Source organism: Musca autumnalis, unplaced genomic scaffold (assembly GCF_047663935.1).
Source record: "Musca autumnalis isolate F117 unplaced genomic scaffold, ASM4766393v1 scaffold_3, whole genome shotgun sequence".
In the NCBI taxonomy this organism is placed as follows: domain Eukaryota; kingdom Metazoa; phylum Arthropoda; class Insecta; order Diptera; family Muscidae; genus Musca; species Musca autumnalis.
In genome coordinates, this window is record NW_027411866.1 from 114,756,217 (window position 1) to 114,780,248 (window position 24,032).

Here is a 24,032-nt window from a genome sequence, read left to right on the forward strand (position 1 = left end):
CATGCCACTAAGGCGAATTGATCCGTAGTATAATTATGTTACACAGTTAATCAATCAACAAATAAATGTGTCACTGTAGCACTCAGTAAATAACTGTCTGTCTGCCCTATTGCCTTCTGCATGTCAATTCGTCAGTCAATCAGACATCACTTATATTTGAATAAACGCTTCAATGTCTATTCGAAATTATTTATTTATGTCAGAGTTTGCAATTGTTTGCCAAATGTGTGCGTAACGTATTGCTGTAGCTGTTGTAAGGTGTGTCCCACATGTCATTTGTGAATAATAAGTGTGTAAGATAAATAATTGATTACAAGTAAAAATTACTTAAAAATTAATTTATTATTTTTCTCGAGAACTCAGGTTTTTAGATGGACGGAAGTGATTATTCGTCATCATCCATTACATATAAATGAATTATGAACTTGTCTTAATTTTTCTAGGAAAATCTTTGTTTATAAAAATAAGTGTCCCTAAACTAATTTTTGAATATTATCTCTTGGACACATTTTTGCACTGTTTTGGTATCTGGATGTGCATCAAAATCATATGGTTTCAAATAAAAAGAGTAGTAGTTAAAAGTCTAACCGGTAACCTTACAGGTACCCTTGGTGTACAAATCACAAATTCATTTAAAATCAACTGAGCAATTTACTTAAAAATTACTCAAAACTCGATAATATTTTTCAAGTATTCCTATTCTATTTCCTGAAGACCGGTCAGAGTGATTCATCGTTATCCATTATAAATGAATTATGGGCTTGTCATAATTTTTTTCCTAGGAAAACATCTGTTTATAAAAAATAAATGTCTCCGAATGAGGTTTAGCATGTTCTGAATTTCTCAACTACATTTGGAAACATTTTATATGGAAAGTAGAATATGAAACATTGTCCAATAAAAACAGCTTATAGAAATGAATAAGACCACAACAAATAAAAACGTGAAACAAATCTAATTATATTTTGATTCTTTACCAAATTTATCTTTCTTATCTTTTTGGGCTAATCAACAAATTTAATGAATATTAAATGTCATTGTTTGTTATTTTGATGGAATGACAAATATTAAGCATTAAATGGGTAATTTTATGTCAATAGAATATGACTTCTCATCAGCACCACATTAACTGTGACGTTCATGGGGGGACGTTTCAATATAAACTGTATTAATATTTGTGAACTTAGTATTATGACATGTCACACAAACGTATCAATATTTATTCCATTTTCCTAACAGCTTTTTCACCACCACTATAGCATGGTAGAACAATATAAGGTAACAGCAATACCCAGCTGATTGAACTGGACATTCATGTTTTTCACAATATTCAATCAAATGTGAAAAAATATAAATTCCAAAAATTTATAGACATTTCCTTGTTTTGTTTACATGTACCGGTGACACCAACATTACAAACAAAAACATATTTCTATGTGGATGTTGTAGTATTTACTCTACCTTCTTTGTTCTACCATGCCACTAAGGCGAATTGATCCGTAGTATAATTATGTTACACAGTTAATCAATCAACAAATAAATGTGTCACTGTAGCACTCAATAAATAACTGTCTGTCTGCCCTATTGCCTTCTGCATGTCAATTCGTCAGTCAATCAGACATCACTTATATTTGAATAAACGCTTCAATGACTATTCGAAATTATTTATTTATGTCAGAGTTTGCAATTGTTTGCCAAATGTGTGCGTAACGTATTGCTGTAGCTGTTGTAAGGTGTGCCCCACATGTCATTTGTGAATAATAAGTGTGTAAGATAAATAACTGATTACAAGTAAAAAATTACTTAAAAATTAATTTATTATTTTTCTCGAGAATTCAGGTTCTTAGATGGACGGAAGTGATTATTCGTCATCATCCATTAAATATAAATGAATTATGAACTTGTCTTAATTTTTCTAGGAAAATCTTTGTTTATAAAAATAAGTGTCCCTAAACTAATTTTTGAATATTATCTCTTGGACACATTTTTGCACTGTTTTGGTATCTGGATGTGCATCAAAATCATATGGTTTCAAATAAAAAGAGTAGTAGTTAAAAGTCTAACCGGTAACCTTACAGGTACCCTTGGTGTACAAATCACAAATTCATTTAAAATCAACTGAGCAATTTACTTAAAAATTACTCAAAACTCGATAATATTTTTCAAGTATTCCTATTCTATTTCCTGAAGACCGGTCAGAGTGATTCATCGTTATCCATTATAAATGAATTATGGGCTTGTCATAATTTTTTTCCTAGGAAAACATCTGTTTATAAAAAATAAATGTCTCCGAATGAGGTTTAGCATGTTCTGAATTTCTCAACTACATTTGGAAACATTTTATCGAGATTCTGTTTTCTGAATGTTATTGTTCATACATCAATAAATAAATATGGGTAAATGCAAAATGTATGAGTCAACAAGTTTAGATATTCAGCAAGACTAGATTTACATTAGTTTCTCGTTCCCTTTTAAAAAATGCATCCTGCTTTCAAAACAGTGAAAATAATGTTATTACGAAAAAATATAAGAGGATTTGCCTGAAAATTGTCAGTGCGAAAAATTTTTTCCACTTCCATTCCCATTCGGCGTCTCTCCAACAAACAGAGACCTGCCGCAAGTAAACTTGCCTAATGTAGATTGGGACTTACAAGGTTTTTTCGTTCTTTCAGTTTTCCAGCCACAAATAGTTCTTAAAAATCTTCAGTCGAACAATTGGCTACTGAATCAATGATCAGCTCATGAATAAGAAATAAATGAACTGATCTTATGCAACCTGTTCTGGGGTTCAGGCATCAGAATAAAGAAGAGGTAGGATGGCACGAGAGTTTCAGCGTGCATTGTAAAAAGGATTTCGCACCTCTCAGTGACGTGACGGAAGATAAACTACAGAGTCGCACTCTCCAGCCGACTTTTCCCTTAATCTCAGTTTAAGTGTAGATTTAGCCCGGTTTAGATGAGGCCATAAAATCCGAATTGGATCTGACAGGACAAAACCCTACTATGTACTTTTTTATGTACCCTAAATATTTACTTTCAAAAAATGCATACTAGAAGTTGTTTGCATTTTCAGTGTTGCATAGTGTATTATTTGCCTTGTAGTTATTTAATCTTGGAAATATAGTAGAATGGCGATAATTCGTGCCCCGATTAGTCGTAATTGCAATAATTCGCCATAATTCGTATAAAATACATACATTTTGGTCCTCTCGATAATTGGTGTTTTTCTGGAATTCGAAGTCTGTATAACCTCACATAATTCTTTATTTTGAGTTGGTCACGGTTGTTCTAGTCTAATTTTTTATTTGTGGCATTCTGGAAGGATATTAATTTGCTAAGATATCAAAGCTGTGATCCATTCGAATTGTTGTTTTCTCCAACACTCTTTGATATCAAAGAAGCTTTGCTAGGATGGTAGTGGGAAAAGGTTATTTTATATAACCTTCGCAAATTAGTCAGGAATAATTGGATTTTGACCGCATACATATAGATATTCTTGAACAGCTGCCATAGTCCATATCAATAAATCATAATTGTTTTTTTTTTCAAGATTTCGGCGCAACGTCGTTTAATATGTTTGCTATTGCTTTTTGACCCTATTGCTATTTTACCCTTAATATTGTTCCATAGAGATAACTAATGGCACAACACACATAATGGGAGTAGGTATTTCATGTTTGCTTACTCTCTGTCAAGTCTATGCCCCACGAATTCGATTTATCATAGTCCCGGGAATTCCCGGGAATGAGAAATTTTCATTCCCGATTTCCCGGGAATGAAAAAAAGTCGGGAATTCCCAAACTCTACTTATGACGTAGCCAACGTAAAGAAAGATGTTTGAGAAAAAAGTCATCACCCTATTATACATTTATAATGGCGCTAAACGCCTACATTGTTCGCATGGCGTGTAACTCACTTATCATCTTCTTAAATTATGACATTTTTATCTACAAATTTTAACGTGGGATTTTTTGGTTATTGAACTTTAGTTCCAATAATAAAAAAAAACAAATAATACTGTTTCCAAAATTCTCAACCAGATACATACGCCCAGCAAAAATTTGGTAGGCACATGTCATTACTTTCTGCATTACCAGGTAATGCGTACTCATTATCCTCCGCATTATCAGACAGTACATATATAACAGGTAACATATAACTAGTTACATCCTTACTTACTACTTACCTACAAAGGAATAAGTACGGTGGCACAGGGCTAGTGTGTCTGACTACAAATCCTAGGTTTGTGTGTTCAAAGCTCACCGTCAGCATGGGAGTTTTTTGTTGACAAAATTACGAAAAAATGTTGATGTACATGGATGTTTTTAAACAACCCTTACTATTTGTACGAGTGGCCTAGTGTGTAGTGTGTTTGGCTAGAAATCAGAAGTTCATGTGTTCGACACCGGCAGGAAGCGGAATAAAAGAAAAAGAAGAAATAAAAACAAAAAATAATTGGAATGTTGAATTTGAATATAATTTCACCACATTTGTTCTTAAAATAGAACATATGCTTTTTAGCTTTTTTTTGACTACTGGTAAGTGGTTAAATATGTACTTAAAAAACACATTTAAGGAAGTACTTACTCCCTATGACATCCCCATGTTAAAATAATGACTTTTACGGTCATTTAGTAAGTAGTTACAACTGCAAAAATTTATTGAATAAAGTCATTATTTGGTAATGACTTTTTTTGCTGGGCGGTATTTATTCATCGAACAATATTAAAATTTTTTTAATCGTTGATCAAGCTATTTATTAAGTATGTTCAGTATATAACAATGTAAGTTTGTCTTATCTTTGAATACGCTATAATTTAATGTCTAATTTATGAGTTAAAAAGCTTTTAGAAGATCAAAAATCACAATTAATACATAGAACAAATTGAATATATATTTCTTTCAATCTTAATCGCGCACCACCTGGGGAGATTAAGGAAATAATTTATTTCATATTATACAAATGATAAAGTTTAGCATGATACTTCGAGTACCACTTGTCTGATTTGTTGAATGAAATATTAATGGAATAAGTTGTGGAATACTATGTCAACTCTGTGGTATTGTTGGAAAATAATAGCGCTACAACTTGGTCTGTGAGAGTAAATCACTGTTTCTAACGGTTTGCAAGATTTGAAAAATCACCCCGGGGCGCCATATTTTTGCGTCTTTATAAAGTGCTAAGACTTGGGAAAAAGTGGGAGACACACCGGTCATTTGGCTAATTCCTTTGATGAAGAATTATTGGGGTGATATTTTGTTACTTCATTTGCAAAATGTACAGATCAACAATTCTTTTGGGGAATTTAAAACTTTGTTAGTTTGTAAAGTTTTTTGTTATTGTTAAATTATTGTTAGCATCATTGGAATTATTCTATTGGAAATACACGGTGTATCAGTTAAAATAGATCAATGAAGACGAAAATATGCCGAAGAGTGTGATTGATACTAAATAAAAAACTTAATTAAAATATACATAAGTCTGCTTTTTATTGGGGTAAATAACAAATCTACAAAGGTTTTTTGTGCTTAACGTTTGTTAATACATAATATTCTGAATTTTCAAATATGTATGTATGTTATTTATTATGTACGATATTATTAATGACACTTAACATATTTGTATCACAGTATTATCTGAACACGTGTTTCTATTATTTTGTATTTTGAACTAATTTGAGTGGACGGTTCTAATCTATATGTGGAAATAGTTTTTTTTGTCAAATTATCTAATAATAGACTAGACTGTTAAATTTCGTAAGGAAAATCTATAGGTCAGTTAGTTGTTTTTTGGTAAAGAAATAGCTGTGAATTAAAATATATTTTTAGATAATTCCTTCTATACGTAGCTGGGAAAATTGTATGTATGTAAATTGGGAAATATAACAGATATGTTTACTAACTTACTTGGCCCATCACAGTACAACGAACCATTCCTCTCTATTTGCTGCTTAACTTAAACAGTTTGGAATACCGCGTTTTTCGATCTCGTCTTCCACTTGTTTGTTTGTTCTTCGAAGTCTTGGCCTTCCAGTTCTACGTGTGCCGCCATGTGGCCCTTATTTATACGCATTTTTAGCCGATTCATCATCACTCATTCTTATGACATGGCCCAGCCAACGCAATCGTTGCATCTCGATACGTTTAACTATACTGATGTCGTTTTATAGTTGATACAGCTCGTGGTTCATACGAAATCGATATTCACCGTCAACGCAGATCGGCCCATAGATCTTTCGAAGAGTTTTCCTCTCAAAAACACCAATCACCGTCTTATCTGCTTGTGCAAGTACCCAGGCTTTGGAACCATACATTAGCACGAGTAGTGTAAGTGATTTGTAGAGTGTTATTTTTGTTTGACAAGATGTAACTTTATTCTTAAATTGCTTACGTAGCATCTGTTGGCCAATACAATTCTTCTTCTTATTTCACAACTCATGTTGTTTGTTGTATTTATGGCGTTGCCGAGGTAGACGAAGTCTTTTACTACCTCAAAATTATAGCAATCAACTTCAACAATTGGTCCGAGCTCTATGGACGCATTTCGCGTCGACACCATAAACTTGGTCTTCTCGCCGTTTACCGTCAGACCCACTTAACAGATTCTCTTTAGACCTTCTTAAAGATATCAGTTATTAATTTTACTGAACGGCCTATGGTGTCTATATCGCCAGCATAAGCAAGTAACATGTGGCTATTGGTGTAAATTGCACCATTTCTTTTAACATCTGCATCTCGTATTCCAGCAGAATGTTGAATAAGTGACACGAATCTCTTTTAGTACTAAACACTTTGGTGAGGTTCTTTCCTATTTTAACTGAGAATCGAGTATCCGTTAAAGTCATTTTACAAAGCCGAATGAGCTTTGCATGGATGCCAAATTCAGACATGGATGGAATACCACTGAATGTAGGGGACTGTCGAAGACTCCTTTATAATCGCCAAAAAGGTGGTGGTGGTGTCGATCTGCATTTCTTGGGTCCATGGTGGACTTGCCAGGTCTAAAGCCGCATTGGTATGGCCCAACTATTTCGTTCGGCTTTATTCCTTCGCACAATATTCCTGACACTATCTTGTAGGGAATAGGGAGAATACTTATATCCCTGTATTTGGAGCATACAGTCTTATCTCCTTTCTTGTGGACGGGGCACATGATGCTCAGGTTCCAGTAGTCGGGTACGCGTTCTTCCTGCCAGATTGTGTTAACTAGCTGATGAATACACTTATAAGCGTGTCGCCTCCGGATTTGAACAACTCGGCTGGTGAACCATCGGCTCTTGATGCCTTATTATTCTTTAGGCGGTTTATTGTTGTCTTTACCTCATCTTAGCCGGGCGGTATACATTCAGTACCATCTTCTGGGATTGGATCTATGGTATCTTCGTCGTCCTCGCTACTATTGGGAACCAGCAGTTTGGCAAAAATGTTCTTTCCATATCCTAAGCACACTATTTGTGTCTGTTAGCAAATTATCTTTCTGGTCTCTACAGGATGATGTGCCTGTAGCAAAGCCATCTGTTTGATGTTTCACTCTTAGGTAGAATTTTATTTCATTCTGGCTCCTGTACAAATCGATTGCAGAAAATATGTTTCTCCTCCCTCTGCTTTTCTCCCGATACGTCTCTCGTGCGCTACGCTTTGCTACTGATTGTAAAGTATCCCTTCATGCCGCATTTTTTCTTCCTTGGTGGAGGTCTCTGGTATCCAAGTATGGATTTTGAGACTGTTTGCATGGAGTCGGCAATAATTTGCCATTGTGCTGTTATGTTTTCGGCGTGAGGGGTACTTTGATTGAGTAATTGGTCTAGTTGAGTGGAATATGATGTGGCTATCTGTCGTGATTTCAGCTTACCGACGTCCAACATATGTATTGTGTATGTTCGTACTTTTTTAATGTTAATGCCATGGACAGGACAACGGTCATATGTTTCTTTGGTCTGTTCGTCCTTGTCTTCAGTGGGAGCATGAGCGCAAATAAAACTTATGTTGAAAAATTTAACTTTTATTCGAATTGTATCAAGTAGAAGTTTTTGCAAAACCTCTACACTGCAATGTAAAAGAGGTCCGGAATAATTAAGTTTAGACAATTCGTCCGGAATAAGTAATCGTAGACAATACGTGTAAAAATACAACGCTATATTTTACATATATTGTTCAGAAATAGTTTTTAAGTAGAAGATTCCTATCTTGCCCTGAAAACTAGTATGTATTATAATTGTAAAATGCAAAACGTATAGATCAACAAGTTTTTCTTCAATAATATGTATTATCGATATAAGTGATTATATTTAGTTTGGCCCTTCCATAAAGTTCTCTATGATAGATTGAAGATTTTTTTATGGTAATAAGACAGAACAAGACAGACTTATTGCATTATTGTGGATGGCAATAATGAAGGCCTCGTTGAGGACCCTTGTTGTACTAGAGGATAATCTCTTTAGAATAACAGACCTTATGCAAAACTATAAATATGATGAAATTGTGACTTCAGAAACTATTATATCTCCGATTTTCTCAATTAGCTTATATATGTTATAGTAAACGTTTTCACAATTTACACATTCTTTTCAAATGAAACAAATATTATAAACTGATAAGAAGTGTCACATAAAATTAGTAAAACACTCTATTAAATATAACAAATGAAGTTAGACTAGAGATAATAATGCGATTAATCAAATTCTTATTCAATAAGTGTTTAATAATAATGTTCTAAAAATAGACATGAATTAGAAACTTCTTTTATGTCAAGTAATTGTTGTATTACCGCAAAATGGTAATATTGAATTATTTTTAGACATATGTAGGCCCATTTCATTTGAATTTTATTAATAAATTGTGATTATTGTTTATAAATAATAGTATTAAATTTTTAGGAAATAAATCTTATCAATCTGCTGAAGTGTATCTGCAAATATTTGAACACAATGTTTGTTGAAGTACGTATTTTTCCACAAGCAATTGGAAATAAATAATAATAATTTAATGTTCTAAAAATAGAAATGAACAAGAAACTGTGTTTATGTCATGTAATTGTTTTATTACCGCAAAATGGTAATATTGAATTATTTTTGGGCATATGGGCATACATATCATTTGAATTTTATTAATAATTTGTGATTATTATTTATAAAAATTAGTATTAAATTTTTAGGAAATAAATCTTATCAATCTGCTGAAATGTATCTGTAAATATTTTAACACAATGCCTGTTGAAGTTCGTATTTTTCCACAAGCAATTGGAAATAACTGGAACGATTGATATTTTCAAGAGGTTCTGTTGTATTTTTTTCCAAATCAATTAATAACTCCATTTTGACGTTTAAATATCTACATTATTTGACAATCTCACATTTTGTTGTTAATAACAATTTTTGAGTAATATAAAAAATAACCGAATTTATAGAAATTGTTTTCATTATAAACATAACATAATGCTAAAAATGCAGAACAAAAGACAGTCTTGGGATGTTCTCAGTGATACACACGGATATGGTTAGACATGAGAGCAAGGATATACACATATTTTCAAGTACACAGGGTAATTTTGAAACAAAAATTCCGTGCGGAATTTGTTCCCTTTCCCCAATTTTACAATTTTTATTTCCATTATTGTGTGCAGAAAGGGAATATTTTTGTCGTTTCAGCGAGAATATTCCATAACTAAGTGATTCTAAAGCGCTCAGCACATACGATGCGTTGAGCGTCGCGGTACAACAACCAGAGATCATCAATGAGTTACTTGCCCCTGTAAGCCAATTGAGCACGCACAAGTTTTTTGGGCCTTTTGCTTTTTAATACAATTGTTTTCTTGCACACAGTATTTTTTCCACCACCACAAAAAACAATTACGATGCATTAAGTCCGTTGCTTGTGCGTAATAAGTAAAACAAGTGTCCATCGTATTTTGCACTGATACAAAACTCGCAATCGTAGATAGTTTGCCAAGTGACTCATCAAGTGGAAGCACACACACACAACATTACAAAAAATAAACAATTCTAATTTTATTTGTTGTTGTTTCGTTTGTGTATGCTTTTCTTTATTTGCTTGGAATGTTATGTGTGCTTTTGCATGTTCTTTTAACGTTTGAAAATCAGTGTTAGAAAATGATCTTAGCTCTCACTCTCTCGGAGAGCACGAGACAATCGGTTGAATTACAAGGGTTGAAAACAATACTTGATGTGCAATGAGCAAAAAAGTAAAGCAGAACATGTTATTGCGTATTTAAAACTACTTGGCAAAGCATACGCAAGTGTAAAAAAATATCCATTTTTAAATAACTTATTTTTTGGGTGGCTAGCCACACTCGTACATATTTTGAGAATGGCAAGCAATACTTGCATTTGTTTTTTAGAGTAGCAAGCCGCACATACGCTTGTTTTTTAGCATGTGGCTTATGAGTGTCAAAATCAGCTACTTACGCAGTTCTCTGACAACAACCACATGGAAAAAGTGTAAGTGATGCCAAGCTTTTTGAAAAACAACAATGTGGCTGACGCATTAAAGTTAAATAAATAAATTAACTGTTTTGGGACAACGAGTGCCCCAACGTGTTACTAAACGGACCGTATGTGCCGAGGGCTTAATAGTTTTCACCGTTTTTAAATATTGATTTTAGAAGAAGTTCAATTTTTAAAATAATTTTCCGAGTGAAAAATTGCGAGGGAAATGAGATTACCCTGATTAGTGTTTAAATCTCTCAAAATTTTCACAATGCAAAATGTACGGATAAATAAGTTTTTGTTTTCTATAAGAAAACTCTGTAGCAAAGAATTCTAATTTTAAATCTAATTGTTTCCTTAGTATTGCACTTGTTCGAGATTGAATGTGTGTTGTTAAATGACTCACATTGTTAAAAAAAACTGTTATTGAATAAACTCAACGCACGTACGAGTTTTTTCTTTAATTTAGAATTCCATGAACGCCTGGTCAATTTGCAAGGCAGAGTCATTGCAAAACCAAATCAAAAATAAATGCATTCAATCAGACGACAACGTAATAACTCAAAAATAATTCAAATGTAAATAAATATGCCAAACACATTTCACGTTTAGTTGATTATAATATTTGCTTCATTGTTTCTTTTCCACACTATATTTTTTCAAAATGATATCATCCGCTAAAATGGTTGCAATGGGACTTGCACTTAGCAGGAACTTTGAAAAGTGAAAGGATTTTTGATACATTGGCCATAGATACCATTACTAAGTATATTTTATTCACATGTGAAAAAAAATGGTTCTTATGGGGACAATATATTCCATATCTCCATGCCTGTATGTATGTAGGTACATACTCGTACATGCCCAGCAAACCAAATGTCTGATGTCCGACACTTCTGAACAATTTCGGAAGCAAAGTCGTTCAGATTTCGTTCCGATTTCTAAACGATTTTTCGGAGAGGAAATAGTTAAGATTTCGTACCGATTTCGTTCCGATTTCGGAATGAATGTCGGAAAGAAATATCCTTTCCGAATTTCCCAAGGATTTTCTTCAGATTTCGTTACGAAATCGGACCGAAATCGATCCGATGTCGCTCCGACATTTCGTTCCGAAATTATGTCAACCACTTCATACAACTTTCGTTAAGATATCGTTACGATTTCGGATCAGATATCAGACGTATCGTTCCGATTTCGTTACGATGTCGGTACGATTGGTTTGCTGGGTGCATATGTTTGTAATAACACATTTTAAAATTATCATAAGGAATATTTTCCATACAACTGCTGACACACTTCGTTTACATTCCATTGACGTTTGATTAAATTGTTATTTATTTTATACATTCGAGAAGTATTCTCTGAATTGTGCTTATCAGTTACAGAGTTTATGTGCATATAAAGTCTTATTTTCGTTTATAACTTAAAGAAAACAAGAGTAATCAACACAAATTCATGATAAATGCGACTATTTTTAAAATATTACATCAATTAGGGAAATATGAAGTGATATTTTCTTAAGTGGTCTTTAGAAGAAAAATAGTATACAAATACTATTTGTAGGTAAGTCAAGCTTAATCTCATATTTGTTATTTTCAAATTTAAAAACAACAAGTTTAAAGTGGCATGTAGTTAAAATTGATTACTTATTATACAAATATGTAAGAGGACGGTGCGAAAGTAGGTTTTGGAATACGTCTTGTAAGATGTTGCCTTTGTAGGAAAACAAATTCAACTTCAGTTAAGACATACAGTATATGTTAAATAATCGTAAGGCGCTTATCCGATGTTAGAGTTTTAAATTCTTCGTCTGAAAGTTCTTTGAAAAATAATGGAATCGTTAAAATCCCAGATTATAATTATTGCTGATAATATTTTCATTTTCCAATACAGAGGACTGATTTAATAAATCTGCCAAGGATTATATAAAAACATGATTTCACTAACATATTAAAAAAAAAATTGCAAAAGAATAACAAAAAAACTAAATGTATTTTGCAATTTTTTAAACGCCGATAAATCAAAATGTTCTCAAAAAATACATGGACACTAAATACACTTCAGCCCGGTAAACTTCCTTTCATAAAATTCCAAATAATTGGGGTAGTTATGCGGGAAAGGTAGTTACGAAAATCTCGCATATCTACCTCATATGGGTAGTTACAAAAATATCATCTCAACCTTACAAAAAATGACAACAATTAGAAAACAATAAGTCAAAAAATAAAACCAAGTCTACGAGTATAATGTAAAATATATTATTTAATCAAGAAATTTATTCATCTGTGATCATAACACCATAACATAACACTGGACCTCTTCATCACAATTCACGTAGTCATCCAAATCGATTGTCTCAGAAATATACCATTGCGGGTAATAAAACGAGAAAAGTATTAATAAATGTTCTTTTTGGGAAAATATTTGACAAGTAAAATACTTATAGAAAAGTAATTAATCGGGAGAGTTTCAAATCATTTATATGAAAAACTTTTGGGGATTTAGATTATGAGGCAATTAAACGGGAAAGACAGTAAAACAGAGAGGTAAATAACCGAAGTGAAGTGTATTATGCCCTACTGTAGCATAGGGGTGAACCAGGGAAAAAATAGATGGTGCTATTAACTACAAAAACCAAATATGCAAACTCAAATCATCCATCACTTCGAGACCGTTACCTAGACTCAAAACTGTCATGGAAACGTAACATGCGTTCACAAAGCAATCTCTGTACACTATTACCTCGATTTGCGTTAAAAAAAAATAGTAGATTTTGTTTCGATTTGCGTTAACATATGCATCTGGCTCGTATTGTGTGAAGTGGACATTTTTGAGTTCGTAACGCTACACAGTGAAACTATTAGCAGTGGTTATTTATTTCCCATTGCCTCGGAGCATACATAAGAGGAAGAATCACTTGCACCTAATAATGTTAACGCAGAAAGAGAGCTTTAAATGTCACTCAAATATAAGAAGATACGAAAACTATAACCAACGCAATTCTTACATTTGTAGACAGCTGCAAAGGCTAATGAATTTATTTACCAAAAAAATAATTAAAAAAAACAAATTCTAAGAGAAATAAAATTCTATGAATCATTCACATTATGTGACGATATTTTTAGAAAAAATAATTTTATAAGAGTGAATTTGTAATATTTTTAGTTAGGGGTTTCGTAAATGGACTGATTTTTATGCTTTTATATGGTGATACATAGTATTTGTATCAATAAACATTTAAAACCACATTCGACTGAACTTTTAGTGAAAAATTTTGAAAAAAATCCAAAAACTATTTTTTGGAACAAATTTAAAAATTCTTCACACAAATATGTTGAAACTTGTGTTTCGATTAGCGTTGTTTGTCGCAAAATGTTTAGGTTACGGCATCAAGGTGTTCAGACACAATTCTAAGGTGAATTATGAAGTGGGTTAGTGCGTCTTCTTGGAAGAAGCTAACACATCTGCACGCACAAAGCTGTCGGTGGAGTGAACTTAGTTTTTGGTTAACAAGAACTTTAGTATTTAAAATGCAAAATGTATGAATTAACAAGTCTTTTAAAACGTACTTTTCGATTCACATCATCATGTTACATACGAGTATACGAAGTATCTGAAAAGGAACATTTTGTATGTACGGCGAGTGACATCTTTTTAAGAGTATTACAAATGAGCGGCTTTTAAAAGCTTTTAGCAATTATATTTGCTTGCTTTTGATAACTCTTCGATAATTTTATGTTATATGATATATGTACATACCTATGTTTGGCACTTTGTGATGTTATGTCGTAATAAAATTATGAGAATTCCCAAAAAATATAGATATAAACATGATTAATATTCGACACCGTTTTTACATATATGTATGTATTTCAAAGGAGCACAATTTGATTTAAAATTTTGAAAGTTGGATGTTGTCATTGGCCATTTATAAAAAAATTGTAAATGGTAGTGTGCATGACATTATACCATGGATATTCCTTAAAATAAAAAAATATATATTTCAACAAATTTGTTAATTTCACATAGAGATTACTGAACAAATCACAAATGTGCTGCTGTTAAGTCTGCAATACTTTGTTGGCATTTTTTATTTTCATACTGCAATCACCCGCTTAAGTTGTGACAAAAGTAATTTGCAACAAGTCCACACTTCTTGTTACTAATTCCATAAATTACTTACAAGCGATAAAAATACCTACATATTCAACAATTTTCAAATGAAGTGTCTGCGACTTAGGGGAATTAAGAAATTGTAAACCTTAAAAATCACTTTGTCACAATCAAGTAGATATTTTTATTGTTCTGCCACAGTGAGAAGGGCTTGGTTGGTCATTCATTCTCTGTCACAGAGGGTATTGACTGGGTGGACTACTACGGCGTTATTATAAATTTGTTGAAATGACACTTGAGAATCTTATCGCCAAATAGTTTGAATGGCAAAAGAGGTGTGTGCGAGGGGTTTAATAATTGTTGATGTACTTGATATGCGCTGGTGAAATACATAACACTGAACTTCACTAACAAAAGGCAAGTGTTGTAAAAATTGAAATGTAAACATAAAGTCTGAGTGTCTAATAGAGAAAAAAGGAAGACGTCTCAATTTTTTAGATTTTCAATTATTTGGAAAGTATTAAATTGTTTTGATAGGTATTCAACTACCCCAGGGTTGAATATTTTCCGAATCGTAATTTTCCTGTAGAATATTATTCCCCTTACATTCTTACATATATAGTAAAAGTTTGACGGTCCCAGAAACCTAAGAACTCATCACAAAGTAGTGTAAACAAAGGTACATAGCTTGTTTAGCTGCAGAAAAATAATGGGTTATTTCTTTAAAATTTTATAAGGCAAATGCGACAATTATATTGAGCATCTATTCAGTTCAATTGTCATATGCCTTGTATGGAAGATTTTCGTAAAGATGCTCTGGGCCCGGGAAAAATCTAAAGGAAATCCTTTAAGGAATATTCAATTGGATAAAATTGATAATTGGTGACCACGATTAATCAACAGATCGATTAATTGTAGATTATTATCTATTTGAATTCCATCGACCGAAAGTGCCAATGATACCTTTCATTCCTGAACATTAAAATGGAAGAAAACGCCCGCCGTATAAGAGTATCTATGTCAATTCACATGTGTTGTAGATAAATAGGCAGCGGCAGGTATTGAGCTGATTGACCATTTATTACTTTTCACGATCCTCGTCAGACTGTCCAAAACATTTGAAGATTTTATAGTTACGTTAGAGCATAAGATAAATTGCCAACATCGAGTGCTCTAGAGTTGGACAAATCTAAAGGGTAATAGGGACTTGGCAATTTTAATTTGTGAACGCATCCTTGCAATAATCATCGAACTGCCACTGTCAAATTATGCAGTAAACTACACCTTTCCATCGTGTTAAAGTACACGAACGAACAACGTCTGCATATTATAAAAAAATACTAACGAATTTCGGAGTTAGTGACCGCTACTTTAAAAGGGTTAACTAAAATTTTTGGCTCCAAGGTTCGTCACGATGCCCATCGTCATGTTACCGTGAAAGCATAATGTTATCACACCATCTTTGATTATTTTTGTCCTGAATTGATAGATATGGACCAGCGTCCTTTTGGGCTGGAATGTGTGGCCGAGTCATCGACATTTGGGTTTAAAGTATTGACAAATGCAAACGAGACCTCGGTGATCATGTTGATTGCACTTCAAGCTGATGATGAAGTTTTTGAAATATCTCAATAATTATTGGAAAACCCGATACCATTACAATGTTTGTTTTCCTTTCCTTCTAAATACTTCTGAGACCAATATAATTAAATGAATCTTTCAATTCACCGTTCTTTTGTGTTTTCAAAGATGTGCTCTTCGTGTTAACACAAAAAATCTCGTTTGTTGCCGGATGAAATTATAACGCACATTGACATTACAACGGATTATGAGCCCAGGACAACTCTAAAGGATTTATATCAAATTCTGGCTTATTTTGGACTGTACAAAAAAGTTGTTACAAAACCTACGTTTGTAGTGGGCTTTGTGACCGTGGACTTAGTCATCCAAACAATTTTTTACGAATCTTTGTTTTTTAAATATGCAAAATGTATGAATTAACAAGTTTTTTTAAATTCTATCAATTTTTTGTTTTTTTTTATAAAAATGCAAATTGTTAAAGCTTTTTCTTATTCTGAGTGTGTTCTGTATAAAATTTCCCTCTAAATAAACTTTTATATAGACGGCAATTATTTGTAGTTTTCCTTTCTCTGCTCTTTCCTTTTCTCTCAATTTGCTACTTTGTGTTGGTAAATTGTGATAAATTAGCTATTCTGATCTTATTTATACATACATATACATATGTATGAAATTAGTTACATTTTTAAAAGTGTTTATTGTGCTAAAACTTTTTCTTATGATAATTGTATACCTAGTTGGTCAATTATTTATAGTTTTTCCTCTTCCTCTCTCTCCTTTTCTCTCAATTTTCTACTTTGTGTTGACAAATTTGTGCAAACTTACCTCTTTTGTTCTTGTCCCATGTAAGTCGTGAATGTTTTTGACGAAAAATCTTCGTCCTCAATTCTTTTCCCAGAATGAAAACAATTAAATTGATCTCTTCCAGACATTCACCACAATTTGTATCATATTAATCGAATGTGTATCGGATCTCAATTATAGCAGCCAAGCGATGTTGGTGTGTGGTACCTTAAGTGGTTATATGATTGTGGGGATCTGTATGCTAATTGGTAATGATTTTCTTTTATCGGATTTACAAAACTACTGGAATTGACTTGCGATTATTTTATTTTAGGTTATTTTTTGGAAGCAGTGTTCGATAAACGTGTTGCCATACTTTTGAATTTTGCAGCCATAATATTATTTATCTCTTCGGGATCTGTTATAATTGAACAATGGGCACCAAATTATACACTGTCAAGTGATCGAAATTCATTGTACATTGCCGGCTCCATAGCAATTATTAATGGGGTCGTTTTTATAATTGATATATTTTGTATATTGAAATACCATTAAAGAGTTTTGAAGAAAAGAAAAAAGAAGTTTGGAAATAAAGTTTAAGAAAAAGCACTTTATTAATGTTGACTGATTCGTAGAGACAATAGTTGTGTTCCTTTACTTGCCTGAGGCTACAATTTTTACCATTTATTAGCATTCTTAACCTGCAAAGCGTTCCTTAAACCCAAAAAGTGGTAAAACTGGAAGCAATTTTTAAGAGAGAGAACAAAAATGGCCTTCTCTTCTACCACAGACTGCTAGACAAATTTCTTCGGGTAAAAAATGGTTGAACTGATTCTTCGACATTTGTTTGACGATTATTTGGAAATTATGAAAACAGTTAACAAAAACAAAAGAAAAAGGCGAACGCTGACAAATCAAAATTAAAAAGAGTGAAATAAAAAAAAGAAGATTGATTTTTTTTGTTTCTTTTTGACATTGTTACCACTGCCCCCATACGATTATACAAGTTCCAACAAGGGCAAATAGCCTGAAGGAGAGAAAATAGCCTGGAAGGTGCAAAAAATCCCTATGACACCTTGTGTAGTGTTTGGAGGTCAATTTGGCCTTCGTAATATTTTGATCAAACTTAGTATAAGTTCGAAGATGCGCCATTTCGGCCCACTCTTTCAGGTACCTCTCCGACAAAAGTTCGAAAATGTTCGGAAAATTTGTGCGCACGATAACTCTTGAAGGGAGTAACCGATTTGGTCCATATTTTGCACATCGTGAAATTTCTACCAGGCTTGAGGTTCCAATATGGACTCAATCGGTCAACTCCTTCGTGTGCCTTCCACACAAAATTTCAGAAGAGTTCAGTTTAGGACTTGCTCTCGAATCGCTTTGATTATTCTTGTAACAACTTGTATTCACTGCCCCCATACGACGGTACAAGTTTCTTCAGGAGCAAGTCTATACTTCCGGAGAAAATTGCCTGAAAGATGCAAAAAAAAACCCTATGACACCGTGTGTATTGGTTGGAGGGCATTATAACTCCCGAACGTATCAGCCGATTCGGTCCAAAATTTGACCTTCGCAATATTTTGATCAAACTTAGTATAATGTTGAAGATGAGCCATATCGGCCCAATCTTTCAGGTACCTCCCCACGCACGATAACTCTCGTACTGATCAACCGACTTCCCATAATATTGAAAAAGGCACTAAAATGGTATGCACGATATCTCTTGAACGGGGCAACCAATTTGGTCCAAACTCCCAAAATAAGATCCACTTCCATAATGGTATATGTCGGTCCATTCCTTTAATTGCCCCTTCACAACACTTTTGAACTTTAATCCTAATCCACATTTTTGTCGGCCACAAAATTCTGAAAAGAAACTAAAACTGTCCGTAGATATAGTTGCAATTTACATAGGCTGAGGGTATATCTGTCTCTGACTGATATTTTTTACGTGTTACTTGTTATTCATGTATTTTTATAACAAAAATGTTATTTGTCTTTTTTTAAAGGAAAATCCCTGATGATCATCGATGATGTTCGAAATATTGGACAAAAATATAGAATAAAATAACAAAAACTTTTTGGTTTTTTTTTTTAATTTCTAATCTAAAATCCATACTAAAGCAGCAAAGATTGAAATTGCTTCACCCGAATATATATTTAAAGCCGTTAATAATTTTTCGTATATTTCTCTTTTAGGTTATTGCCGTCGTTTGCATTGTTCTCTGGGAAACAAGTGGTAATTTCTCCAGCAATGCCTTGATTGTATGCGGTACCATGGGCGGCTATGCTGTCATCTGTGCTGTCATTTTGATTGGTAAGATTTCAGATTTCTTCCTGCCTTCCTTTTAAACAAATCAAGTTAAATAAAATAATATTTTAAAATTATTACCTTCCTTTCCTCCTTACAGGCCACATCATTAATTCCGTGGTTGAAAAACGCTTGAACGGCTTATTCTCCATTATTGGCTGTGTCTTGTTTGTCATCTCTGGTGCCTTGATCATTGACCAATGGCACGATAGATCTGATCTCTTGTTCAAAGAAAGCAAACGTAATGCCTTGGCTGCCGGTTCATTGATGATCATCAATGGTGCTGTCTTCTTGATGGACACCATTTCCATTTTCAGAACGTAAATTGTTTTTTAAAGTTTCTTTATATTGATGTTAGTGTGCATTTTTAAATGTCGCAATCAGAAGAAGAATTCTCATAATGTCAGTGTTATATATAATAAAACAACATATTTTTGTATACAAAGAACCAATAGTTTTAAGATGCATTTTATGCCAAAAATCAAAAACTGAAGAAGAAATTGCCACAAAAATTAAATCTCAAGCATTCCCATATTTGTATTAGCCCCTCCGAACAAAGAAATTCACTCTTCGACCAAAAATCATTTGTAATAAAGTCAAGCCTTTATAAGCGGACAAATGCGGTTATGAGGAACTCAACATTTTTTGGTTTTGGAATTTGTGATAGATTCGTGGACTTCATATTGAAATACGCATGCTTTGTTACCCCCGGAAAGTTTGACTGATCCCTGCAACCCTGTTTGTCTGCATTTTCTATCAAATATGCATTTATATTTGTAAAAACAATCCTTTTATAAAAACATTTTTGGTATAAAAATTTACAAGCCTTCATTATATATGTATGTATTTTCTATGTATGTATGTATGTATTATTTTGTGACATAAATTATCAATAAAGTTTAAATTTACATAAAAAAAAAATATTTAATATGTTTGTTAAAGTGTTTGCTGGGTTTTTGGTATTTGTGCTTTATCTGTGGTTGTTCGTAATATCTGAATATGGTTATTGTAAATATCTTCCATGTGGATTTTGTGTCTGTGTCCAAATTCCAAATTTCATCGTTGCTGAAGTCTTTGTCCCGCAGAGCGTCATATTGAGAATCCAACTTTTCGATAAACTGGCATTGTAAATCTATATAATCGTACTATCTGTGTCGGTAATTGTATGGATGTATATCTTTGTGTTGTGTTTAAATGATACATATATAAATAATGTTTTTGTTTTAAATTTTTAATCTTCTTTAGCCGTGTCGAAATCCCCGTCATTCGAGAAGTCCCCAAAAACAAATTGGAAATAAATCGATTCTAAAGCAAGCTGTGAAGATTTAGAGTTACATATACAATAAAATAATATTTCAAGAGTTATTTTTTAACAAAATCAGCAAAACTCCGACTAAAACAACTCTCAAGCAGGTCTACGGGAGTTATAGTCGCCTTCATCAGGTTACGTATAGACAATTTGGGTATCGAAGATAGAATCGTAAACATTTTTTGGCTTAAGTCCAGACATGATTTCCATCACAATTGGCCTTTTAACAATCTACAACCCGGATATTATTTTATAATTTATGTAATGTCATATTAGATAATTATTTTAATTTCTTTCTTTTATAAGTCTGACATTCTCATCATCACCCCAAAGTGCCACTTTGTAAAATCAAAAAAATGTATTATTTTAAAAATTAAGTATTATTTTCATGTGATATTTTTAGTTATAATTTTATTATTTTGTTATATATATCTGTATTAATGTGTGTGTATTTAGTAATCGAATAAATAGTAAATGTTTTTAAGAAGAACAATAAATCATTTTAGCAGCTTATTTTTTAATATTATGGCGTGGTACTGATGTAACTGATAAAGGATTGTCGTTTTCTACTATTGCTCTATGGTCGGTCTCAAATCCAAATTTTCTGGCCAAAACAATTTCAAGGTCCATTTAGTGTTAAAAATTAATCATTATTTATAATAAATATGTAAAAACAGAAATCTTACGTTTTATCGATCATTTTTTACCAAAAACGGCAAACAGGGTGGTCCCATTGTATGGGGTCTAAACATTTTTGTTACGAGTCGAAATACCATATTTCAGCCGAATCGTCTATGTCGTGTCGCTAAAACCCCAAAAATACCGTTATGTGGGTGCTGTTTTCTACACTCTGAAACCCTTTAATATGAATTTTAAGGAAAATCGGTTGGTAAATGTGAGTATTATGGTTATATTTCAATTGGATACTACATGCAGTCACAACAGGTATTTATAAAAAAATTCTCCCATCTTAAAATAGAAAAATTCAAAAAGAATACAGACCCTCTGCTAGCTTCCAAATTTGATTTGGACATTTGTGGACATTTTATTAAAAGTTTAAATATATTTAAAAAATATTTGTAAAAAATAATTTTCAATTTATATACAAACATTGATTTTATTACGCTAATTTTACAAATTTCTTGGTTCTTTTTTTAAATATTATAACAGTACTCACTATCAGCTTCCCGATTCATAATAACTTTGGTCTTCTGTATATTTATGCAGCGACACAATACAACAACAAATTTTTATTTTTCAGCACAAAGTCTGTTTTTTTTTACATAAGAAAGTGTCAACATTGGTGCTGCGCCAATCAGCGGAAACTAACGGTATTTACAAAAACTAATTATTTTCGGTTGACTTGATGTGTTTTTTATTATTCTGCGCAAATACAAATTATTGGTACTTTCTTAACAGAAAGGTAACTAATTCAGTTTTTATACCCTCAGCCTTTAGGCTAAAGAGGGTATTTACACTTTGATACGACCAAAAATGTGCCTCATCGAAATAATGGTTTTATACCCCAAGTATGTTTGTACGATATCCGTTTCAGACAATTTTGAGAAGATCTAGCAATGTCCGTCCATCTGTCTGTCTGTCTGTCTGTCTGGCAGGCTGGTGCGCACGATAACTCTCGAACGGATCAATCGATTCGGTTCAAATTTTGGGTATCGAAATATTTTGTCCAGATTCGATTTAAGTTCGAAGATGGGCCATAATGTAATTTCTACCAAACTTAGATGAGGTTCCAATATGGACTCAATCGGTCCACTCCTTCGGGTACCTCCCACACAAAATTTCGGAAAAGTTCAGTTTAGGACCAGGTCTCGAATCGCTTTGATTTTTGTTTACGCAAGTTGTATTCGCTGTCCTCTATACGACGCTGTAAGTTTCATTAGGGGCAAGTCCATACTTCCTGAGAAAATAGCCTGAAAGTTACAAAAGACCCTATGACACCGTGTGTAGTGGTTGGAGCGCAAGATAACTCTCGAACGGATCTGCCGATTCGGTCCAAAATTTGGCTTTCGTAATATTTTGACCAAACTTAGTTCAAGTTCAAAGATGGATTATATCGGTCCACTCCTTCCGGTACCTCCCCCACAAAAGTTCGAAAATGTTCGGAAAATTTGTGCGTACGATAACTCTTGAAGTGAGTAACCGATTTGGTCCATACTTTGCACATTATGAAATTTCTACCAGACTTAGATGAGGTTTCAATATGGACTCAATCGGTAAACTCCTTCGAGTACCTCCCACACAAAATTTTGCATAAGTTCACTTTAAGACCTGCTATTGAAACACTTTGATTTTTGTTGAAGCAACTTACATTCGCTGCCTCAATTACTATGGTACAAGTTGTTTCAGGGGCAAGTCCATACTTCTTGAGAAAGCAGCCCGAAGGGTGAAAAAACCCCCTATGGCACCCCCATGGTCTATGTCGGTCCATTCCATTAAGTACCTTCTCCGAAAAATTTTTGAACTTTAATCCTAATCAACATTTTTGTCGGTTCATACGACCAAAATTTTGAAACCTCCTAAATACATACGTTTTTTGTGAAAAAAGTGTTTCAATTTGCACAGGCTGAGGGTAAATCTCTGTCGACAAAGCCGACTGATACTTTTTTACTTGTTCATTTATTAGTTCATGTTTATTTATTATTTCCAAAGTATATACTACAAAAAATAAAATAAAACCCCGCTCCTATTACAGCAGAAAGTCTGTTTTATTTTCATACAAAAAAGTGTTACTTCGCCAACTCACGGGAACTAACGGTATTTACAAAAACTGAATATTTTCGGTTGATTTGAAGTGTTTGTTATTATTCTGCGCAAAAATAAAATAAAATTTTGAAACTTAAAAAAACGGTTTTGCTCGAAAAATTCCTGATTGGAACTAGAGTGCATGGGTCCGCTACTTCGTTTTGCGAAAAGTTCGCATTTATATAAACAGAAGCCATTTCCACGCCCAATTTGTCTGATGAGCTGTCTAACCAACTTACCGGTTTCGCGGTCGCATTATTTGGTGGTTATGTTGGATCTATTATCGCCGACACCTATCTTCGCCACAGTTGAAAGTTTGATGTTGTCTGGCCTGGACTCTAACCTGGGCATTTAGTGTGCCCGGTCGGTGTGCTTACCATTGTCCCACGGTGGCACCCAGAATTCAGAATTCTTACTCTATTCGTACACCCTTTTGTATTGGGCGAGCCTTCTAACACACTTCAAACTCTGGCTGTATTTTTTTTAGGATTAGTTTTTTAGTCCGGTATTTTTTATAGATTGGTCAATAAATGTGGTCTGTAGAGCGATTTCGTGAAGAATCGCTTTTGGTCCATACAAATTACTGTGGAAACTTCGTGGCCCCAGTGGTACGTGTTAACATATTCAGATTGTGCTCAAACTTAGGCAATTTTAAAATCTAACAAACAACCCGCCTAAAAAATCCGACATCGATTTGTTTACCCTATGTTCGCCCGATTTGGCAAATTCT

At 33.2% G+C, this 24,032-nt stretch overlaps 1 protein-coding gene across 1 annotated transcript in view; it reads left to right on the top strand.

Annotated features, from left to right (window-relative positions):
• Positions 1-20,151, top strand: part of LOC141397579 (protein snakeskin) — a 36,368-nt gene extending 16,217 nt beyond the window's left edge. The window contains exons 2-3 of the mRNA XM_073974014.1: positions 19,119-19,236; positions 19,331-20,151. Of these exons, the coding sequence (XP_073830115.1) occupies positions 19,119-19,236; positions 19,331-19,554 (342 nt within the window). The 3' untranslated portion in view covers positions 19,555-20,151. The remainder of the gene's footprint in view (positions 1-19,118; positions 19,237-19,330) is intronic.
• The last annotated feature ends 3,881 nt before the right edge of the window (positions 20,152-24,032 follow it).